General features: G+C 39.4%; 1 protein-coding gene across 2 annotated transcripts in view; it reads right to left on the reverse strand.

Moving 5' to 3' along the window:
* Window positions 1-2657: 2657 nt before the first annotated feature.
* Window positions 2658-24484, reverse strand: part of LOC135207583 (C-1-tetrahydrofolate synthase, cytoplasmic-like) — a 66422-nt gene continuing 44595 nt past the window's right edge. Inside the window, exons 20-23 of one of the 2 annotated variants that reach the window (XM_064239435.1) lie at window positions 8224-8350; window positions 7418-7570; window positions 5291-5387; window positions 2658-3094 (exon numbers count right to left, since the gene is read on the reverse strand). In XM_064239435.1, coding sequence (XP_064095505.1) covers window positions 5310-5387; window positions 7418-7570; window positions 8224-8350 — 358 coding nt within the window. In that variant the 3' untranslated portion in view covers window positions 2658-3094; window positions 5291-5309. The remainder of the gene's footprint in view (window positions 3095-5290; window positions 5388-7417; window positions 7571-8223; window positions 8351-24484) is intronic. The other variant, XM_064239434.1, reaches the window with a different exon arrangement.

Raw genomic sequence — 24484 nt, forward strand, 5'->3', positions numbered from 1 at the left:
TGCGCCTGTCTGGCTCCTGGTCCTGCAGACCCAAAGGATCCTGATACTTAAATCGGTTTTCGGTTCCTTGAACCTAAAACCGATCAATCGACTTCTGCTCGATTCGCGGCGGTCTCAGAGGGCGCTTCGGGGAAGACAGCCTATAGGGCGAAAGGCCTCTTCTCTTAGGAGAACAACTCCTATCAGACGAGTCTCTCGACGAAGGCGATAAACGCCCTGGAGATCGTGAGGGTTCTCTCCCCTATACGAAGAGGGGCGCTTAGCAGAACTCTTAACAGGGAGCGAGACATCCTTCCTCCTTGTAGAGTCCTTAGCAAAAGAGCCTACGAGAGAAGCTAACCTGCTCTTGCAGATTAACCAAAAACTTGCTTCGTAGGATCCTGAAGAGAAGGCTCCTCTTGTTTAGTCTTCTTAGGTCCCGAAGGCCAATCCTCGGAAAACGCTCTGGGCTGGAGTCAGCCGCGTCTCCTTTAGGAGCCTTCCAGGCTCTCTTCAAAGGGCGCGAAACAGAGGCCGAACTCCATCCTCGTTTAGGAGAGGAAGAGTCTGAGGCCGAAAAACACTCCCTTAGGACGCCTTTTCTGCGGCAATCCGAGGCAGCCTGGGACTTAACAACAGGATCTGCCGAAGGGACGCCTGACCGTTGGGGATGTTCTGCATCCTCCCTGCGGCTTTCGACATTCCTCCTCCCCTGGTCCTGGGAGTTTGGAAGCGGTCTAGGCCTAGGAGCAATGAGGAACCGGTCACTGGGGACACTGCACTGGGGACACTGCACAAGTCACTATCACCACTCTTACCTTGGTTTAGAGCTCGTAGCTGAGCTTGAAGTTTCTTAATTGAAGCTTTTACATTTCCCTCTCTGACGAAGAATCTTTGGATTCAGAACAGGGAGAAGCAGCTGAGGCTAAGGGAAAATCGTAGTAGGAGAAGTAGGAGAGTTAACTTCTTGTTCTAAGGAGCAAGATCTACTAGATGACCTAGCTGAAGCCTTTCTCACTCTCTCTCTCTCAAGCTTCCTAACATATGATGATAATTCCTTCCATTCAAGCTCCGTAAGGTTCTCGCATTCAACACAGGTGTTAATAAAAGAACATTCATTCTCCCTGCATTTAGCGCAAATACTATGAGGATCTAATGCCGATTTAGGCAGCCTAACCTTACAACCTTCCCTACTGCAAACTCTAAACATAGGTGAAGCCTTAGCGTCAGACATCGTGAAAGAGTAGCCTTCAAAACCAAAGTCGAAAAACAGCCACAATAAGCGTATGCCAAGCCAGAGAAAAAACAGAATACGTCACCAAAAAACCAATCCAAATTCTCGGCAAACGAGTTGAAATCCAAGATGGAGGACGAACAATAGGTGTTGTCCGTTCAACCGACAGAGAAATTATGGCTTAGAAAACGGGAATAGTTCCAGACCCGCCACCCAGCGGCGGGAATGGTGGATCACCTGACCTACCTGTCGCGTGTGCCGCGAGTTTTGAAATTCTGTTGGGACGACCGAGTCTATAGCTAAGTATATCTGCTGGGTAAGTTACTTGTACAAAAACAGGTTTTTACTCACCCATCACTTATTATTCACCAACTTGTCCACCTTCCGTTTTGGAAAGACTATGTTTGGGACAGAAACACATGCTGAAGAAAAACTGCGGACTACAAATGAATGAATAACAAAAATATAACAGAATATTATTAGTACCTGTCAATATCTTACTCAGATTTCGTAATGAAATGAGCAATGTAAAACAAAACCAAATATGTTCCTCAGCTGAGCAATTCACAAAAAGAATCTGAAACCACTCAACCAGGTCACCTCCTCAGTAACATGTTACTGGTTATCCTGGCTACTATCCATGAACTTTTCAACTCAAGGTTTAGCTATGCTAAAATTTCAGTTTGTTCTCAGTAACCTGGTTCAATAGCTGATCAAAATATACGATAAGCTATTAATTACGTACATACATTTCACTGACTTGAGACACTTGTGTCAATGAAAAATTTTAATCTTCAAGTCTATGAAACCCTGACAAATTTTTTTAATCTATAAAAAAATGCATCAGACAAACTAAACAATTACCTTACATTATCTCACAGTGAACCACTAATACCAGAATCTAAAGCAGTGAGCAGACTGGTGGCAACCAAAAAGCAAGATATATAGTGAAGTGTTATACAGTAAGACTAAAACTATCCACTGCAACTTCACAGCTGCAAAGGAAAATACTAGTTACAAGACTGCTTTCATGGGCACAATGAAGAGTAAGTGAAGAGTCAGTGGATGGTAATTATAAATTACTACTGTGTCCACCACATGGACAAAGAAAATAAGATTTTTTTTTCTTTATCACCAATGATCTGGATGGACTGAGATTTCTAGGGTCAGCACTACTAGCTCAAATGACAAATTATGCTTGGGTTAACAAGGATGTGGCGAGGTCTAATAAACAAGAACAAACCAACTGAACACCAAGTTACTCACACACACTTGTACACCCCTACCAAACAGGAGGGGATAGTAAGACAAACCTCTCTGGTTGCTCCACAGGCAGCTGCTTAAGGTCATAATTTGCCACGACTGACATGTCTAGGAAATGACAACCTTACAGCATGTTTGTTGTTTCAAGTCCTTATCTAAACATGAAAGTAAAATGCTTAAAAATTGTATACAATTTAATTCATCAACAATTACAAAAATATTGTCACCACTATAAAAATATTCTGTTGATATTGAGCAATGGTTATTTTAGTTATCACAATATCACAAGCAAAATGTTAGAAAATCCTAAGATTATACTTTTAAGGTTTTTTATCTACCATACATATACTGCACAGTGTGTAAAATAAAATTTCAAATGCCCAACAAATTCTACAAACTACATTCTACATTAGGATGTACTCAACAAAAAAAAAGGGGGGGCTTTCACCTTTTAACTTAAGCTATTAGGATAACATGAAGATCAGCAGTTTTTACATAAACCCCTTGTACTCTGATGTCATTGTTTGCTCAGAAGAGACCCTGAACTTCTTCAGTTTCTAGGTTGAGGTCTATGTCATATATGCAAGGCCGAGTTGGTAAACCAGGCATCGTGGTCATCTGCAAAAAGATACAATTTGAAATTAACTTTACAATGCCACATTTCAAATAATTATCAGTCAGATTTCAAAGCAGTGAATTTTCAAGAATTTTTTTCAATAGACCAACTTTTACATTTTCTACAGAGTAACAAAAACTGTACTAGAAACGTGAGAACCTTTTATTTTATTACAAGCAGTTTGACCATGACAGATATAGCTTTGCTATTAGTATAAGGATACACTAATTGTCATTGACTTGAGACAGTTCTCGACTATGATTTTATTCTCTGCTTCTCCTTACTGCCTTTATGATGTACAAAACTTCAAGACACAGTAAACAATTTACTTTGAAAATGAAATTACAGATCTTTGGTCAAAAAAAAAAAAAAAAAAAAAAAAAAAAAAAAAAAAAAAAAAAACTAATTTATATGTACATCATTCAAAAGAAGAATAAGTAAAAATACTGTAATGCTCAAATGGATTAGAGGATTCAGTGCAAACTAGAACCAACACATCCATTATACATCTGACTTCAGTCCACTGTGAGTTATGTCCAATGCCATAAACCTAACTTTGTCTTAAGTCATGAACAATTTATAATACACTGCTAAATTCAAAACCATCCAACTCCAACAATATTTGTAAGATTTGTGTAAATGTTTATATAACAACAGTAATTCATTTGACACTATGTACTGTATAATTATACAGGTTCAAAGATTGCAATGATTAGAAGACGTGTTTCTTGAATTCTTGAGACAGTATAACCAATGATGTTATGACATAGTCATATTTAATTTTTTAGGACAATTACAGTGCCCAAAGCATGAAATTTATAAAGGAGGCAATAATATTAAACATTTGGGGCACTGATGGCCATTTCCATATGAAGTCATATTTGAGTCATTTTGGATGAAACAATGTCTGCAAAAAGATACAATTTGAAATTAACTTTACAATGCCACATTTCAAATAATTATCAGTCAGATTTCAAAGCAGTGAACAGTCAGATTTCAAAGCAGTGAATTTTCAAGAATTTTTTTCAATAGACCAACTTTACATTTCTACAGAGTAACAAAAACTGTACTAGAAACGTGAGAACCTTTTATGTTTTTATTTTATACAAGAAGTTTGACCATGACAGATATAGCTTTGCTATTAGTATAAGGATACACTAATTGTCATTAACTTGAGACAGTTCTCGACTATGATTTATTCTCTGCTTCTCCTTACTGCCTTTATGATGTACAAAACTTCAAGACACAGTAAACAATTTACTTTGAAAATGAAATTACAGATCTTTGGTAAAAAAAAAAAAAAAAAAAAAAAAAAAAAAACTAATTTATATGTACATCATTCAAAACAAGAATAAGTAAAAATACTGTAATGCTCAAATGGATTAGAGGATTCAGTGCAAACTAGAACCAACACATCTATTATACATCTGACTTAGTCCACTGTGAGTTATGTCCAATGCCATAAACCTAACTTTGTCTTAAGTCATGAACAATTTATAATACACTGCTAAATTCAAAACCATCCTACTCCAACAATATTTGTAAGATTTGTGTAAATGTTTATATAACAACAGTAATTCATTTGACACTATGTACTGTATAATTATACAGGTTGAAAGATTGCTGTCAGTGGAAGACGTGTTTCTTGAATTCTTGAGACAGTATCACCAATGATGTTATGACATAGTCATATTTAATTTTTTAGGACAATTACAGTGCCCAAAGCATGAAATTTATAAAGGAGGCAATAATATTAAACATTTGGGGCACTGATGGCCATTTCCATATGAAGTCATATTTGAGTCATTTTGGATGAAACAATGTCAGCAAAATTTCCTAATATGTTGCTCACACACAAAATGAAACAAAAAAAATTCAGTGCAACAACTCCTTCCTGTTTAAAAGAATCATACAATATATTGACCAAACTATAGCCAATTTTTTTTTTCAATTTGCCATTTCCCCTCATGGGGAGTGGATTACAAAATAAAACAAGACAACAGTCAGTGCATGATTGCTGTTCTTTAATAATAAGCACAAACTTCAGATACTATATTTACTAAAGTTCATATATTTTGTATTGTGTTTGTACATATATTCTAATGACTAGCTACAACAATTATGAATCAAAACGAAAAAAAAAAAAAACAATTTCTATGTTCCACAACTAATATCGCAAGAAAATTTGTCAAACTCACCTGATAACTTCCCCCAACCCTACTTGGGTACGAGGCGGCGTAACATGTGAAGGCCGCGAGCAAGAGGAGGCGGACGTGGGACTTGCCCATTCTCGTTCTAAGAAGTGACACACAGATTCATGCTCTAATTCACAGCACAGTAAATGTAAGTGATCCAGAATATGAACGAATTAACTAACTCTTTCTCTGGTCTATTTTTCTCGAACTCTGACACCTATATTTAATCTTAAGGATAATGCACATTCAAGTGTTGAACTATTTTGCACTCAGAAATTCTATATATGATTCCTTAATTTCTTAATGGCATAAAGAACAGCAATCACACTTGGCAAATTGTAATTCTTTACCACAAATCACTTCCAAAACCCTTTATGTATAGTCTCACTGTAATACGTAGATAATACCTATACGTACATACAAAGAAAATATATCAATACAGATAAGAGTTTGATTATTAGGATGCAATTTATTCTACAATTTATTCTACAAAATATGCAATCCGAACAATGGAGATTCCAGGGAGTGGTTATAGTGTCATGTTGATGCTGAACAGCAAAATTTTCCATGGGAATACAATGACGTCAATTAATATATATGTATAGTACGTAGTAGTACCCTGTATACTAGGAACCTCAAAAGGGTAATACTCATCAAGGAATAGCTAGAGTGCCATTCTTCATCATTCTACCCAATTTCCTTCGTCAAAAGGCACATGGTAAATGTTTTACAAGAGCCCAGAGGCAATAGATTTCTGAGAGTGAAGATATCCAGCCTTTATCATTACCAAAATAACTGCTGTAATAATATTGTTTTAACAATTGGAATAGCAAGCTCGTAACACTAGGTTTCCTATAGACAATGGATTCATACTTTCTTCGTATAGGAGCGATTTAGTGCATTACTTGTATTTTGCTGTTATTTACCTGGATGTTTAACCTGAGCTATGAACAGGAACTATTATGGAAAAAAAAAGCAGGCACCTAATTCCCTCAAGATTATGGCAGTCCATCATAATCCTACGTTTACTTTTTTTTACTGTGCTCTGCAGGGAAGATGGTGACATGATCATGGCTCCATGTGGTGATATAGGTAAGTACCTGTCGAAGTCGTAACTCACAAGATGGTACACAGTCCATGTCTGCATATAATCATGAGTTTTGACCTTGCTACCTCTGACATTTTCTACCCCCTTGCCTTTTTATGCCTAACAAATTTCGGCTTTAAAAACATTTAATTTTGCTCTTTTCTTGTCCTTACATATTCTATTCTAAATGCTTTTGCTTTAATGAAATGTTACTTTTTTTGTAGTCCTTTCAAAGCCTTCGTTAGCTTTTAGCTTACAATAAAAGCTTCAATCATTAATGCAATGCCTTAGTATGAGTATGGCCATTTGGGAAACAAAACCTGATCAAATCATATAAAAGTACAAAATCACAGCCAACACTTGAATGCAAAATATCTGGGCATTTATGATAATATTAACGTTAACGTCATATTCTGATAGTCACCTGTCAGTCCCTTAAGTCAATATCCTCATTTGAAAACCATGAACTTACAAAAGCCAATGAAATAACTTTCAATATCAAATTACAAAGAACATGCACTGACCACCCCTTAAGAAGAAAAAAATTAGGCTTCCAAATGAAGAGGGTTTTTTTGAATAAAATTAAGATTAATAGTAATTACTTTCTACATTTCAAACTTTAAAACAAAATTTGGACACCCAACTCATGAAAGGAAGAATAAATAAAATCTACTCCATGCATAACAATGCAGTACATAAAATTAAAACTTTAAAAATTCAGCTTGAAATTTTTTAAAGAAACCATCAATGAAACAGCATAAAAAAACTATTTACAGTAAGTAATTAATGTAAGCTTAGCTGACTAAAACTGTTTAAAAACCCTTGATGATTACAACTGCTTCAATTCAAAACCCAATCACTGAACTTGTAACTGATACGACCATCACTGGCAATTTCCGACAAATTTTTCAAGCTTCAAATTGGGTGCAAATAGGGGGTAACAAATTAAAAAAAAACTTGGAAAAGAAAGGTGTGATACTTAGGCATGCGTAATAAAATGAAGCGCACAATCCAAAAAGAACAAATAAAACATGGATACTAACGGTTCCAACCAGGGGATAAAGAAATCCTGCTCCTACTGATGCTCTCACATCTCGAACTGGTATTTTGAAATTCTTAGGGGCACCTTTGATGGACGGGTCAGATGTCAAAGACAGGTGGGTCTTTGCCATGCATATAGGGAGGTCATTGAATCCCTGTAAAAGTAAAGCATCAAAATAAAGTTGAAGAAAGCCTACAACAAATTCAGAATAATGGCAAAATATAACCTTGACAATAAACAAAAACAAATTCCTAAACCTATGTTTCCAGCCTAAATGTTCATGGATATCAATCATTTGCTTTGATAATGGAAAAATGTAGTATCACCCTACTTATAATGAGGGCACATCCATTCATGAATAAGGCAAATTATCATATTTAATATTATCTCAATTAAGCACAAATCAAACAATTGCAGCAACATACCTTACTAAGGGTATAATACACACTCAAAATTGACAATAGGTAACAATTCTAATTATTAACTATTTTCAAGATTCATTCATAAGACTGAGCATCATAATTTTAAAGACTTGAAATGTTGAATGATCCTACGACTTTCTCTTAATATCATTTTGAAATATTCACACATTTCACTAAGTTACAAAAAAAAAAAGCTTCTGCTAGGAAACTTTGAACAATCAACAACCCATATGACTTTACAGGATTATATTTAGCATAACCCTGTGCAACAAACCAAAAGACAATAATTCTGTTAATAGATGTTTCTGATAAAGGACATATAAAATCTAACATGCACATAAAAAAAATTCAGCTACATAATTCAATAAATAAATGAAATACATACCTGCTTTCTATAACGATTTATTTGTTCCTGGGCTGATGGTTGAATTTCCACATCATCTGCTCCATATATCTTTTGGGCAATGGTCCTTATTTTGTCCTCAATAGGTAATTTCAAGTCATACAAGAACCTTGAGAAAATTACAATAAATCGTTTACTCTACATATAATCAATACGCTAAGGATTCTTCTTTGATAAAATAACACGCTACCTTATTCAAACATACACAAAGAATCCAATCCAGATTGTGCACATAATCTCTGATAAAACTCAAAACACTAATGGAGAATGTTGTCACAGCTTCATAAAAACATGTAACAGAATATATTTATTTCTTGCATGTAACTTGTGTACCTATACATAGAATACTTTGGTATCAGTTGATGTCCGAAATTTTATATATACTATATAAAAAGTGCTTAAAAATGATATTGTTAAGATACAATAAAGTTTGTTCATACTTACCTGGCAGATATATATATAGCTGTATTCTCTGAAGTCCGACAGAATTTCTAAAACTTACGACACACGTAGTGGGAGTTAGGGTGGTTAGTACCCATTCCCGCCGCTGGGAGGCGGGTAACAGGAACCATTCCCATTTTCTATCAGATTTCTATCTCCACTGTCTCCTGAGGGGGTGGGTGGGTACTCAAAATATATATATCTGCCAGGTAAGTATGAACAAACTTTATTGTATCTTAACAATATCATTTTGTTCATGAAACTTACCTGTCAGATATATATAGCTGAATCCCACCTTTGGCGGTGGGAGAGACAGAAAAAAGGATTTTAGAAAACATATAAATGTATATGATTGACATCTTGGTTCCTTACCTGTTAGCATAGCTGACTTCGTGATTACTGTCACCCAAGCCTGCTTCTGCTTCACTAGAGTACCAACAAGGTAGTGACCTGTGTAGTTGGTGCGCTCTAGATGATCTGTCAATGGGGACGGGACCACAATGTTGTTAGGAAACAATAAGAGTCTGTCTAGAAATAGCTAGGGAAAACTTAGTTAGGTAAACCACTGGTAGAATATATATAGTGAAAGTAGAGTGACGGAGGATCTACCAGAAGTAAAGATAGAAAAAGGAGTAGTGTGTACAGTATAAGTCTGCACGGGTAGCAGTTTCGTAAAACCAGACCAAACATTGGCACCGGTTGGTCAAAACAGTAAGATGCTAACCTCACCAGAAAAGTTGATCTATGACCCTTTCAGTGGGTGGTTACCGTCGAAGGACGAAACCATCAAGATGAATCTAGAGGTGGCACCGGAAGTAATGAAAGCCATTCATGTAGAAGTAGGAGGTGTCCTAAAGGACATTCGGGGAGGAGTCAGAAAAAGTAGTTAGGTCGAAACTTCATTTGAAGTGCCAGAGAGTGGTAGTTAAGAAGAAAGCCTTATACGGGAAGGCTGTATCACTTCTCCCTCTGTCCCAGTGTAGTGTATTGTGAACTTATATTTTATTGTAATAATAAGTAATTTTTAATCAATGGTGTTTAACTTGCCTGGAACCCGTGAAACGTATCCGCGCTATGTAAGAAAGACCTCCTGAGAGACATAGCCAACTAAATGAATACAGTGCCTGTTCCTACAAAAAAAAAGAAACACAACCGTAAGAAGTGATAAATGAAGGTTAGCCCATATAATAGATAACCTTTCAAACATTACCCGTAACAAGAAGTGAAATCAAGAAGAAGAAGAAGAATAAGAACTCGTAAATACGCCACGCAACATAATGAAAGGAAATAAAAACAAGGGCAAATCACAAAGTAAGTAGGCACGACAAAAAGTAGGCACAACATAAGTGGTGAACAGCGGTAGTGGGATTCCGAGTGCATAACACCAAAATACGTACACACACACACACACAGTGGAAAAATTAAACAGAGTGGAAGTTATAAAATTGCCAATAAAAGAGCGCTAAGTCTTAAGCGTCAGAAACATACAAGAAAACCAGGCACGAACTTTACAATTAAAAAGAAGAAATTCCGAGTTCAATAACTCGAAGAACGAAGAAAAAAGAAAAGGAGCAACGAACAAGAGTGAAACTCAATACAACGTAGACTCAACAACACTCCAATTCTGCTGAGAGGGCGAACGAAACGCAGAGACGAAACACAGTGAAATCATAAGAAGAATACTGAACTAGGATAGCCGCATTCCTAAGCCATAAACTCGCAAAGGAATACGCAAAAACGCATTAAGGCGGATAAAAGAAGATTGAATACAACGCAGCGAGGACTGACGACGGATTTCTTCAATCAACCTGTGAGCGCTAAACTATCATAAATCCTGAGATAGCGCCCATTTCTCCATACATCGCTACGATTTTTCCCCATGGATAAGGCGCACTGGACTCCAACCGTGGTGTGAACGACGGCAGCGCACGGACAACGCCACAAGTGAAACAGAGGCAGAGACGGACGGCGACGCAGAAGTGATCAGCAACAAGCGACAAGAAGAAAAGTTTAAAGTATCCTGATAGATTAACGTCTGAAAATAAATATAGAAAAATCACCCACTGCGATAATATAAAAATGTCTTTATAAAATAATTCATAATAAGTAGTTTTGAGATAAAATTTTCCTTTGCCGTAAAGTTGCAAGATAAAATAATTTTTTTTTGCCTCATTGATTGTGATAAATCTAGAACAATAAAGATATTGTCATTCAGTTCACAAGGTGCAGTGGTGTGAATAAGGAATAACGGCATACACTAATGTTAATGTTTTTCCAGATTGAAGGAAGGAAACACTAGGAATTAAGTTAGCTAGAAGGGGTAGAAATCGCAATAAGGAAGACAGACTCAGTAGGAAGATAATGTAAGTACAACAATGCATCTATTTTTTTTTTAATTGTATCTAACCTAATGCTGTTGATATGAATAATGAAAATGTTAACGAAATTATTACTAGGTTACAAGAAAGCAGAACTCCCGATCTGAGTCATTATAGCCTACGTCCAACTCCTGACAGACGCTCGAGACTAAATACTCGACGATCACCTAGCGGAAGTCCAACCAGAATACCGAGTCCGACAGTAGCAAATAGACCCACTACTAGTGTGACTGTTACTAATCATAATAACATTCCTAACCCATTGCAAGTACAAACTAGGAACTCTAGAATGGTGGCCCACAGGCCGCCGTATACACAAGCTACACGCTTTTGCGGTAGGTAGAAAAGGTGCATCCTGACCAAAATTAAGATTAGTAAGGCATATACAGTAATCTCAGTGGATAACAGAGACTGAAAGTCGAATTTCAGCTAGTGGAATTAAAGATGAACGCAAGAAGATAGATGAAGCGTTACTCTATGTTAGTTCCGAAAAGGGCGATGCACATCGCACTCTCACGTACCCCTAAAGTTTCAGGAGATTCCGACCTTCGCTGAATTTAAGAAGGTGTGTCTAGAGTTATGGGAGCCCATTTATCAGCGTGATAAATGGTACAATATCTCCCGATTCCTTCATCAGAAATATGATGGGGAAAGTATAGCAAATTTACATACGGACGTCGAAAACTCCATCCGTAACTTAACCACAGATTTAAACGAGCCGGCGTAGTTATTGGCGATCCTAATTCATTTGTAGTAGTGACAAAAAGGATCTAGTTAGTCTACAAGAGATTTTGAATTATATAGTTCATGGTATAGTATATGACGCTATCGGGAAGAAGAAAAAACGAGTCTTTAAGAAACAGGATCCTGATCCGAAACGGGATAGTCTAGCAGCTTTAAGATTTATGGAAGAGGAAATGTGTAAAAGGGGGCTAAATCTGGCAAGGGAATTTACAGGTTTTGTAAATAATGGAAACCCTAATAGAAATAGAAATAATTTCCAGGGAAGGGCAAGATGGTGTCCCAGACCGATCTAGAAACATTAAGCATAGACACAGGGAAACCCAGACCCTAAGAATAATCCAATGGTACGGGAATGGGAAATTTTTCCAAGCAAACAAGATAGTAAAAATAGGCCTCAACAGTATAGAGGAAATCTAAACAATAATAACCCAACCTCATTCGGCCCAATTCACAGTAGAGCTTCGGAGATAATAGAACACAGAATAACAAGCAGGAACCAAATTGCGCAAATTGTGGTTATTCCAACCACACAACTCAGAATTGTAGGCGACCAAAGTATTGTTTTCATTGTAATAGGACAGGTCACCTAACACAAAATTGTTGGTTTCAGAAATACCAATACTACCATAATGCCAAAACAAAGTAATACACCCCCAAAATAATAATCAAAACCTCAGTGACAATTACAGCAGAGGTAATACATGAGAAGGCTTCCTTACCAGTAGAAAATGAGAATGAAACAGTTACGGTAGGTCAGGAAGAGAATTTCAAGTTTCCTTTTGAAGTAAATAAGGAGATAGTATTTTCAGTAAAGGATAAGAAATATGCCAAGAAGATTTACCTATCATCCAAACCAGAATTAATAATAAATCATGCTCAAATCCTTTTAGATACAGGCAGTACAGTAAATATAATAGATAAACAAACATTAACAAAACGTTTAGGCTTTGCAGATATAGAAATACAAGGTCCTGGTAGAATTATAAAAGGAATAGCCGGGAAACAAATAAAGGCGCTAGGCAATGTCACACTGGACATAGAGATTTTAGACAAACTTTTAAAGAATTATTCGTAGTATTAGAAGAAAGGTTTTATCCTACGCAAGCGCTGTTTTCATATAATGCTATGCGGAGATGTAAAATAATGTTAGATTGTGGAGAAAATAAAATAAATTTACCCCGCAGAAATAGAGAAAATGTTTGTTTTCAGCTAGAAGAAGGAAAGTCTTGCATAAATCTGATCAATTTATCTGAGACGACATCTTCTAGAGAAGCGAACATCCAAGATACTAAGATAGATAATAATGCTAGCACAGATATTAGCGGAATAAGTGGCAGAAATAATATCTTGCAAGAAATGTCCTTAGCCAGGAAAGATTCTATGATAGATTGTTGCACAAAAATAATAACATTAACAATGCAAGCCTTTGATACTCAGAATTCTGAACAGAGCTTTGACTCTGAACAAATCTACGCAGCTGAACAATTTATTGCCGCGGGCGGAATACATCTTTAAATGGCATGCGAACAAACGGATGAAATGAATCAGAAATTGATTGTACATATCTCATAATAGATGAAAATAAAGAAGAAAAATATATCAATGAAGTCCTGTTATTAGGAACAATAAATAAGAGTGAATTAAACTCAACAATACTACTGGATGAAAATTCGGATGAAACAGATGTCTGTTATTTCTCAGAGATACGAGATGACGAAGAAATATGTCTAATCAGTACTGCAGATGACCATACTGTCACATTTGTACTTAATAGAGAAGTAGTTTTGTACCCGCAATGTCTAACCAAGGTTTGTCTTAGGGCTAAAACAGACGAAGACTTGCATGAAAAGGACGTAATGCTAACTAATGAAAACTTACCTGACTTTGTTAGGATGGACAATTCTTTAGTTCACGTGAAAGGTAATAACTGTGAGACATACGTCCAGAATTTCTCAGACAAAAGGGACTAATACTAAGACCTTGGTATAGAATTTTGTACAGGAATTGTAGTGAATAATCCTTTAATAACACTAAGTGAAAAAGCATTCTTCTCTAGCACAGAACCGAGTTCAATTTAAAACTAAATACAGAAGTAAATAATACAGACTTTCCTCAGAATAGAGTTAAACTATTACAAATATTGGAAAAGTATAGAGATGTCATTGCCTTAGAAGGAGATAAGTTAGGCAGAACAGATACTTTGCAACATAAGATTTTAATACAAGATGGAACTAAACCATTTTATATCCCTAACTATAAATTACCCATCGTCAACGACCGATCGTAGATCAGTTAATTGAAGAAATGAAACAAGATGGTGTAATAGTACCTTCTAAATCACCATATAACTCACCTCTCTTATTAGTTCCAAAGAAAGATGGCACTTGGAGAATGGGTAATAGATTATCGGAAATTAAATTCACACACCATTCCAGATAGGATGCCAATGCCAGTTATAAATGATATGCTAGCTCAATTAGGTGGAGCAAAGATATTTACGTCATTAGACTTGCTTAGTGGATATTGGCAAGTACCTTTAGACGAAGAATCCAAGCCCTTGACAGCTTTTAGTACTCATAAGGAACATTTACAGTTTGAAGTCATGCCCTTTGGTCTTACATCAGCCCACTAACATTTACTCGATTAATGCTCCAAATCTTAGGAGACATAGAGGATGTTTCAGTATACCTAGATGATGTCGTCATTTACTATTAAGGACTTGGGATAGTCACTTTGTAATACATTAGAAACAGATGTTTCGAAAAGACTAAGAGCGCAGGATTAAAGATAAAGATAAGAAATGTCAATTCATGAGGAAATCCTTAGAATATTTAGGACATGTCATCAGTGAAAATGGACTACGTATGCAGGAAGGGAAAATAAAGTCAATTGTAGCATATCCAGCCCCAAGTAACTTGAAAGCCTAAGAAGATTCTTAGGTAGGTTGGCTACTACCGCCCTTTTATTAAGGATTTGCCACTATAGCTAAACCATTAACAGATTTAACAAAGAAGGATGTAATTTATGAATGGAAGCCAGAACATGAAAGAGCTTTCCAAACACTCAAGGAAATGATGACAAGAAATCCATTTTAGTGTATCCAGATTTCTCAAAGGAATTTTACTTAGCCTGCGATGCTTCTAGTACAGGTGTAGGTGCAGTTTTAATGCAACAAGGAAAAACCAGAATGAGAGCAGTATATTATGCAAGTAGAATTTTGAATGCTGCAGAAAGAAATTATAGCACTACCGAACGAGAGTGCTTAGCTCTTTATTGGGGATTACGTAAGTTTAGGCATATATTGCTAGGACATAAAGTCAATGTGCTTACCGATCACAAACCTATTTGTGATCTATTTAAGAAAAGAGCATTCACAAATAATATGAAGTTTAACAGATGGTTCATAAGTGTATTAGAATTTGCCCCAGAATTTAGGTATATCCGGGAAGATATAACACTATTGCAGATGCTTTGTCAAGGTCGCAAGAAGAAAACGAGAAACAAATCACAACTAATACTTTCTGTTTTAGTTGTCAGATCATAGATCTAGACTTAGAAAGAGTTCAGATCGAACAGCAAAAAGATGCTAACATTAGAAAAATAGTGGGTAAATTAATGCAAAATGAGGATGATCAGTCTGAATTTCAGTTAATTAATGGAATTCTATATAAAACATCAGATGAACCGAATGCTTGTTCACGATTGTATGTACCTAACACACTAACCAAGGAAGTATTAGAATTAACACACTCTTACAAGTTGTCAGGACATCCTGGAATAAAGAAAACATGTAGAACAGTCACTAGAAACTATTTTGGCCGAATTGCAATGAAGAAGCTAAAAGATTTGTTGAAAATTGTCATATCTGTACGTACACAAGGGTAAACGTTTTTAATGTAAAGGCCCCTCTTGAGAAATATCCATCAGAATTAACTCCTTTTCAAGTAGTTTCAATGGATTTTGTAGGTCCATTTCCAAACACAACTAGAGGTAATCGTCAGATTTTTAGTTTTATAGATTACTTGACTAGATATGTTGAGATCATTCCAGTCAGAAACAGAGAAGCAACTACTGTAGCAGAAGCTCTGAAATCTAGAATAATAACTAGACATTCATGTCCTCAAACATTATTATCTGATAATGCAGGAGAATTTACTAGTGATATTTTGAAGAAATTGTGTGAGTTTTATGAAATTAACAAGTGTCAGGTTACAGCTTATAAACCAAGCTCTAATGGAGCAGTAGAGAGAACAAATCGTAAGATAAAGGATGTACTGAAAACTTTAGTAAACTCCACAGACTGAAGATTGGGACTTAATACTTGAAGACGTACAGTTCACTATTAATAACACTTGTAAATGAATCTGTTGGGGAAACCCACACTTTCTGTTATAGGTTATCAGAAAAGAATGCCAAATACTTTATTAGACGAAGCGTCCCCACCAAGACATACTTATAATTATGAAGACTACGTTACATGGAAAACAAGACGGACTTTCGAGACCGTAAAAGGCACAAGGGCTCGATTGAAGGAGTTACACCAAAAGTCTAGTAAGTATTACAATAAGCAATCAACAGTCCCAGAATTAAAAATAGGTCAACAAGTATATGTGCTTAATCACAAGGTTGAAGGACCTAATGTTAAAGTAAGTCCTAAATTTCAAGGTCCATATAGGGTAATAGAAAGGTTAAAGTTAAATAAATTAAGCTAATGCATGAATCAACTTTAAGTGAAACTGTTGCACATTGGAACCATATTAAAATAGTACATTCCGACATTTGGTCAGTAGAACATTTAAAAGATTTTAAAGATTTAAAGGAGTCAAGTAGTAAGGAAAACAGTAACGTAATGATTCCCATACTTCATCAGCATTAGTGACTCCGAGATACAATTTAAGAAAAAGATAGGACCAAGTGCAACAGGTCAATAACATTGTTGTATAAGGTTTACTGCCTAGAATATATTTGCAGGAAATGGATTACACTATGGCTCATGGTGAGCGATATCTACATCTCCCTCTTGCAAATCAAGGAGGGAGCATCCAAAAAGAACATGGTCATGTCAAGGTGGTACACGACATACCGGTTGTAATCATCATCATTACAACAGTACAAGGACAATAACAAGAACTAAGATTTGGTTGTTAAACTAAGTTATTAGTTGAAACAGAACCCTTTTAACAGCAAACTTGATGTGATTCTTGTTCGTTAAGGAGTGAACGATAAATACAAGGGTGTTGTTGTCTTCAATCTTCTTCATGGTAGACTCAGTGTCAAAGGGTATTTGATAATGTTGAAGGAGTTAAGCTTGCTCTTGTCTTGGTCTTGAGAAGCGGTATTACTTGGGATCCTTGGGTAGTTGTATTGTGTTGGTGAATTGATTAATGGCAAGGGTGGTAAAAATAAACTGTGAATAACTGTGAATATATCCTTTTAAAGACCTGTTTTCAAGGCTCAAATTTTGTATGGTGAAATGGTAATGTTTTCACAGAATTAATTAAAAGCTAAAGTCACTTGTATGAATAATCAATCTCAGATAATCTTTAGCAACAAAAACAAAAACAAGGAAAAGAATCCTTTGTGACGTCTTGTGAAGTAGTTATTTTGTGTTATTTGTACTACAAGTATACCATTTTTGTTTCTTGTACCTTACATTATCTAGACATATTAATATTATTTGGTAATGTCAAGGTTTCAAAGTATCCAAACTTGATTTAATGCCATTTGCATAACTTGAAGCAGCTAATCATTTTCTTGCCATATGCACAAGGACTGACATTTCCCCTATCATGTCCATGTTAAATATTGTTTTGTTAGCACTCACCATAGTTGCTTTCATATGTATTGTCAGAGTGTTAGTTGTTAACAAACTCAACACCATTAAGTCCTTAATGGAATGGAAAATTTGCCTTCAAGTAACTGATATACTAGCATTATTGTATATATATATATATAACCATTTTTGATTTATTTCAACATTGTATTTTTTTTATATAATCATTTTTGTAATTTTAGGCATTGAGGTCACTGCCGGTAGGTGGCCGAGTGTTGTTAGGAAACAATAAGAGTCTGTCTAGAAATAGCTAGGGAAAACTTAGTTAGGTAAACCACTGGTAGAATATATATAGTGAAAGTAGAGTGACGGAGGATCTACCAGAAGTAAAGATAGAAAAAGGAGTAGTGTGTACAGTATAAGTCTGCACGGGTAGCAGTTTCGTAAAACCAGACCAAACATTGGCACCGGTTGGTCAAAACAGTAAGATGCTAACCTCACCAGAAAAGTTGATCTATGACCCTTTCAGTGGGTGGTTACCGTCGAAGGACGAAACCAATCAGATGAATCTAGAGGTGGCCACCGGAAGTAAGTGAAAGCCATTCATGTAGAAGTAGGAGGTGTCCTAAAGGACATTCGGGGAGGAGTCAGAAAAGTAGTTAGGTCGAAACTTCATTCGAAGTGCAGAGAGTGGTAGTTAAGAAGAAAGCCTTGTACGGGAAGGCTGTATCACTTCTCCCTCTGTCCAGGTAGTGTATTGTGAACTTATATTTTATTGTAATAATAAGTAATTTTTTAATCAATGGTATTTAACTTGCCTGGAACCCGTGAAACGTATCCGCGCTATGTAAGAAAGACCTCCTGAGAGACATAGCCAACTAAATGAATACAGTGCCTGTTCCTACAAAAAAAAAAGAAACACAAACCGTAAGAAGTGATAATGAAGGTTAGCCCCATATAATAGATAACCTTTCAAACATTACCCGTAACAAGAAGTGAAATCAAGAAGAAGAAGAAGAATAAGAACTCGTAAATACGCCACGCAACATAATGAAAGGAAATAAAAACAAGGGCAAATCACAAAGTAAGTAGGCACGACAAAAAGTAGGCACAACAATGTGACTAGACCATGACCATACTTCTGACGGCAACGAGGCAAAAACCACCACCTAAGTTAGCCTAACAACAAACTCCCATATACCAAAGGCTAAAGGAAGGGACGACTGTACTCGGCAGCCGACCCTACAACCATAAACATACAAATATTAAAAACTCACCTAACCCTTTTCTATGGGAAAGGATGAGTGCTACCTCCTGCCCAAAATAGTGTCTGCGGCGATGTATGGTCCGAGAGAGTAACAGCTTTCATAGGTCGTTCTCACCTCCCGAAGGTAGTGCGAGGCGAACACTGAGTTACTCCTCCAAAAAGTAGCACTTAAATGTCTTTAAGAAGCCATGTTTTTCTGAAAGGCTATTGAGGTCGAAATAGCCCTTACTTCGTGCGCATTAACTTTTAGTATCTTCAAGTCGCTGTCTTTTGCAAGAAGCGTGCGCCTCTTTAATGGTGTTCCTTAAAAAGAATGCCAGTGCATTCTTGGACATGGGCATGTTTGGTCTCTTTGACGAACACCATAAGTTCTCCTGTCAGAACCTCGGCAATCCTTCGTTCTACGATATACTCTCTAAGAGCCCTAACAGGACACAGACTCTTTCTGGCTCTTGACCAATGATCTCTGCCATACCCTTGATCTTCGAATGTTCTAGGCCATGGAGTGAAGGGTTTTCGTTTGGCAGAAACGACATACTCAAAGAGCAGACTGCATTATGCCCTTTGAAACGACGTGTTGCTGATAGCCTGTATTTCGCTAACTCTCTTCGCCGTCGCCAGAGCAGTTAGGAATACAGTCTTCTTCGTCAAATCTCGTAGAGACGAAGAGGAAAGAGGTTCAAATCGATTTGACATTAAATATTTGAGGACCACATCCAGGTTCCACGAAGGTAGCTTCAGTAGTGGTACCTTGGTCGTCTCGAAAGATCTCAATAGATCATGGAGATCCTTGTTGTTAGCGAGGTCAAGACCTCTATGGCGAAAAAACTACAGATAGGAGCTTCTGTAGCCTTTAATAGTTGACACTGCCAACTTCAGATCTTGTTTCAGATAAAGCAAAGAAGTCAGCGATCTGGCTCACAGAGGTAGTGGTAGAGGAAACTCCTTTTCTCTTACACCAACTTCTAAAGGCTGCCACTTCGATTGGTAAACCGCGATTGATGATGGTCTCCTCGTCGGTGTCGATAGCTTTAGCACTGATTTCGAAAAAACCTCTCGCTCTGGCCAACTTTTGGATAGTCTGAACGCAGTCAGACTCAGAGCGGAGAGGTTTTTGTGGTACCTCTCGAAGTGGGGCTGTTTGAGTAGATCTCCTTAACGGAAGAGATCTCGGATAATCCACTAGGTAGAAATCACCTCTGTGAACCAGATCGCTGCGGGCCAAAAGGGGGCGATTAAAGTCAACCTCGTCCCCTCCGATGCTGCAAATTTTCTCATCACCTCCCCCAGGATCTTGAAGGGGGTGGGAAAAGAAAAGCGTAGAGATCCAGGCCCGTCCAATCCCATAGAAGGGCGTTCTACTGCTACTGCTCCCGGATCGAGAAACGGGGAGCAATACAGAGGAAGTCTCGCCATCCTTGATGTTGCAAAGATGTCCACTAAGGGGCATCCCAAAGACCCCACAGTTCCTGGCATACTTCTTGATTGAGAGTCCACTCTGTCGGCAATAACTGTCCTTGTCGACTGAGGAGATCTGCCCGGACGTTCTCGACTCCGGCAATGAATCTTGTCAATATTGTGACTTCTCTCTCCTTTGCCCAAAGTAGGATCTCTTTCGCTAGAGAAAACAGGGAGCGAGAGTGTGTTCCTCCTTGTTTCTTCAAGTATGCCAGGGCTGTGGTGTTGTCCGAGTTGACTTGAACTACACGACGGGAGACTTTGTTCTGGAAGAACTGGAGCGCTAATTGAACCGCTGCCAGCTCTTTGAAGTTGATATGCCAGGTTACTGTTCCCCTCTCCTAGGTACCTGACACTCCTCCCCCCCAAGAGTTGCTCCCCACCCCGTGGATGACGCGTCGGAGAACAACACTAGGTCGGGGTTCTGAAGCTTGAGGGATATGCCCCTCTGACAGCTTCCACGGATCGAGCCACCATCTTAGATGGTTCTTCACCTCTTCCGAGATGCTTAACTTCATGTCGAAGTTGTCCTTTTCTGTCCAGCTGTCCGACAGAAAGAACTGAAGAGGTCGGAGGTGTAGCCTCCCCAGGGAAACAAACTTCTCCAGCGAGGGAAAATGGTCCCCAGCAGACTCATCCATTCCCTCACCGAGCATGAATCCTTCCCTAGAAAGGCCGACACTTTTTCTATGCTTGTTGCTGACGTTCCTGGGACGGAAAAGCCCGAAAAGCCACTGAATCCATCTGAATCCCCAGATACACGATGGACTGTGTTGGGGTCAGATGTGACTTTTCGAAGTTCACCAGAAGTCCCAGGGACGCAGCTAAAGACAGAGTCGTTTGCAAGCCTTCAGGCACCGGGTCTGCGAGGAGGCTCGTATGAGCCAGTCGTCCAGATAAGAGCGAGATTCTGATGTTGGAAAGATGGAGCCACCTCGCCACGTTCTTCATTAAGATGGTGAAGATAAAAGGGGCTGTACTCAGTCCGAAACAAAGAGCCCTGAATTGAAAGACCTTCCCTTTCAATACGAACCGAAGGTACTCATCGATTGGGGATGTATCGGGACGTGAAAGTAGGCGTCCTGGAGGTCGAGTGATACCATCCAATCTCCTGGTCTTAAGGCCCCCAGAACTGACTGGAGGTGTCTCCATCTTGAACCTCTGCTTCTCTATAAAGAGGTTTAGACGACTTACATCCAAGACGGGCCGCCACCCTCCCGATCGTTTCGGTACAAGAAACAATCTGTGTTAAAATCCTGCGTGCAGGTCTAAAACCTGTTCCACTGCTCGTTCTCGAGCATCTGCTCGAGCAGGTCGAAAAGAATCTTTCGCTTTGTTAGAGGATACGATGGGGACAAGTCCCTGGGAGTGGAAGTCAACGGGGGCGGCTTTATGAAAGGGATCTTGTAACCCTTCTCTATGACTGTCGAGAGACCAGGTGTCTGCACTCTTACTCTCCAGGCTTCTGCAAACAACTGCAGCCTGGCTCCTATACCGGTGACTGAAGGCACGATCTCTCACTTCTTGCCCTAGACTTGGAAGGGGCTCTACCTCTAGGAAGGCTTCTTCCTCGAGGGACGATCTAGCGGAAGTCCCTCCACGAAAGGGCTTCTGCTTTCTAAACGGTTGGGTTCCTGACGACGTTGAAGGGCCAGCCGGACGTCTCGAAGACTGAGCCAAAAACAGGTCTTGTGTGGCTTTTCTCTTGCCAGACTAACTGCCAGATCCTTCACCATAGCTTGGGGGAAGAGATGACTCGAGAAGGGAGCATATAAAAGTTCTGTCCTCTGTGCGGGAGAGACAGACTTAGCCGCGAAGTTGCAATAAAGCGACCTTTTCTTAAGAACCCCTGCTGAAAAAATGAGAGGCTAACTCCTCTGAGCCATCCCTGACGGCCCTGTCCATGCATGACAATACACTGGACAGCTCCCCCAAGCTTGATCGAGTCTGGCTTACGAGATTGGTTGTCTAAGGCTCCAAGACACCAGTCTAAGAAGTTGAATACCTCTAAGGACCTAAACAGTCCTTCAAAAGATGGTCCAGTTCGGAAGTCGTCCAAGATACTTTAGCTGAGGCTAAAAGGGCCCTCCTTGAGGCATCAACCACGCTGGCGAAATCACCTTGAGCAGACGTAGGAACCTTCAATCTAATTCCTCGCCTGTCTCATACCACATCCCTGCCTTACCGCTAAGTCTAGACGGAGGCAGGGCGAAAGTAGTCCTTCCTTTTGCTTTCCTAGACTCCATCCAGGCGTTAACCTTCCGGAAAGCTCTTCTAGTAGATAACGACGTCTTCATCTTCACGAAACCTGGAGACTTGCTTGTCTTCGACGACGAAAACTGAGAAGGAGGAGAAGGAGGAGCAGCAGGCTGAAAAGTATCGCCAAACGAATCACGAAGTAGTCGTGCCAAAACTTGATAATCTGACGAAGCAGACGTAGCAGGTTGTTCTTCATCAAAATCCTCCGAAGAACCGCTAAGTTCTCCTTCTTCCCTACCCGAGTGCAAGTCCGAAGGAAGAGGCAGAAGTCCTTTAGCTCCAAGTCTCCTATCCGAACGATGAAGAGAAGACGAGGGTAACGGATCCTTAAACAGTCACAGGATCAGGATCACCTTTAGAGGCGAACGTGCCAAAGTTCTCGGGGAAACAAAACATCCCGAGTGACAGCGAACTTCCACATTCGCCGTCCACAGAGTCTTACCAGAACGTCTACGAGCGTCCATCTGAGCGTCCAACGTAGCGTTCTCTCGAGCGTCCAAATCAGCGTCCGACCGAGCGTCCAGCGAAGCGTCCAACGGAGCGTCCATCAAGGAGACTCTTCTAACAAACGTCCCTTACAAACGTCCCGCGAAGAAACTTGATCAACTGCCCGACTAGCGTCAACACTGTCATGTCGAAGAGGGGCCGAACGCATAGAAGTCCGTCCGACAGCTACAAAATCGTCGTCAGCAGAAGCGTCGAAGTCGGAAAGCGAGCGTCCTCTCTACGGGAAGAGAGAGGAGCAAGCAGAGAACTCTCTCTAACCTGGCGTCTAACGTCACCTCTAGACGAACCCTGGTGAACAACACGACGTCTAGAGGGCGAAAAAATCAGAAGACGGGGACGAAAAAAGGAAGCCGTTGGAGAAGACTGCTTAGTTCTCTTGATAGGCAGTCTATCGTCTTTCCTTCGACGAGGTACCGTCTCCTTCTGCTTCAGTAAAGCGTCTAGTTGCCGCTGCATCGCAATGATGATCTCCGTCTGAGATGTTTCCTTACGCGGAGACGAGCTGCGCTTGAGAGAAGGAGAGGGGCGAGGGGACGCCTTCTTCCTTCTCCCAGGAACAGCCTTGGCTCTAGAGCGACTGGGGCGCTCGCGGGCGTCATCGTCGGATGACGTCCTAGACTTCTTCTGGGGCGGAAAAGCTACGCTTTCCGGAGAAGAATGCCACTCAGACAAAGCATGACGTGAAGCGTCAAGCTCTTGAAGAGTCCATGGTTCAAAGGTCGCGAATCCGGAACGAGATTCCCACCCCTTGCGCGGGGAGGAACGCGTCGGAAGACGAGAAACAATCCTTCAGGATACGTGCTCAAGCACGCTCCCTTAGCAGCCTGGGAAGCGTCCACAGAAACTGCTGAAGGGACGCCAGATCGGTGGGGGTTCCCCGTAACCCTCCTTCGGCCTTCGACATGCCCTCTCCCCGAGTCCTGGGAGTCCGGCAGAGGTCCCAGCCTAGAGGCGCTATAGGGCCGATCTGACGCCCCCTCCACTTCACTAGGGGCACTATGACTGCACTTATTTTGCCTGTTTTCAAGGGCAAGCACTTTAGATTCAAGCGTCTTCAATGAATCCAGAATAAGCGAAAGGGCATTACCCTCCGCAGACACCACTTGAGGGCCCGAAGGCAACACTACGGGGTTAGGAGACACAAAATAAATAAAGGAGGGTTAGAAGGGGATACATTAATACCCTGTCTGCTACCCGACTTACTCCTGGAGGAAGACCTCCTAATCCTATCACGTTCTAACTTCTTTACGTAGGATTCATACGTCTTCCATTGTAAATCATCCAAGCTTTCACACTCATTACAGCGCAAATCATATTACACTCTTGCCCCCTACACCCTTTACACGTGTGAGGATCAACCAAGGCTTTAGGAAGCCTAACCTTGCATTCCACTTTCGAACACAACCTGGCGCTAGC

This window comes from Macrobrachium nipponense, chromosome 32 (assembly GCF_015104395.2).
Source record: "Macrobrachium nipponense isolate FS-2020 chromosome 32, ASM1510439v2, whole genome shotgun sequence".
Taxonomy (NCBI): Eukaryota; Metazoa; Arthropoda; class Malacostraca; order Decapoda; family Palaemonidae; genus Macrobrachium; species Macrobrachium nipponense.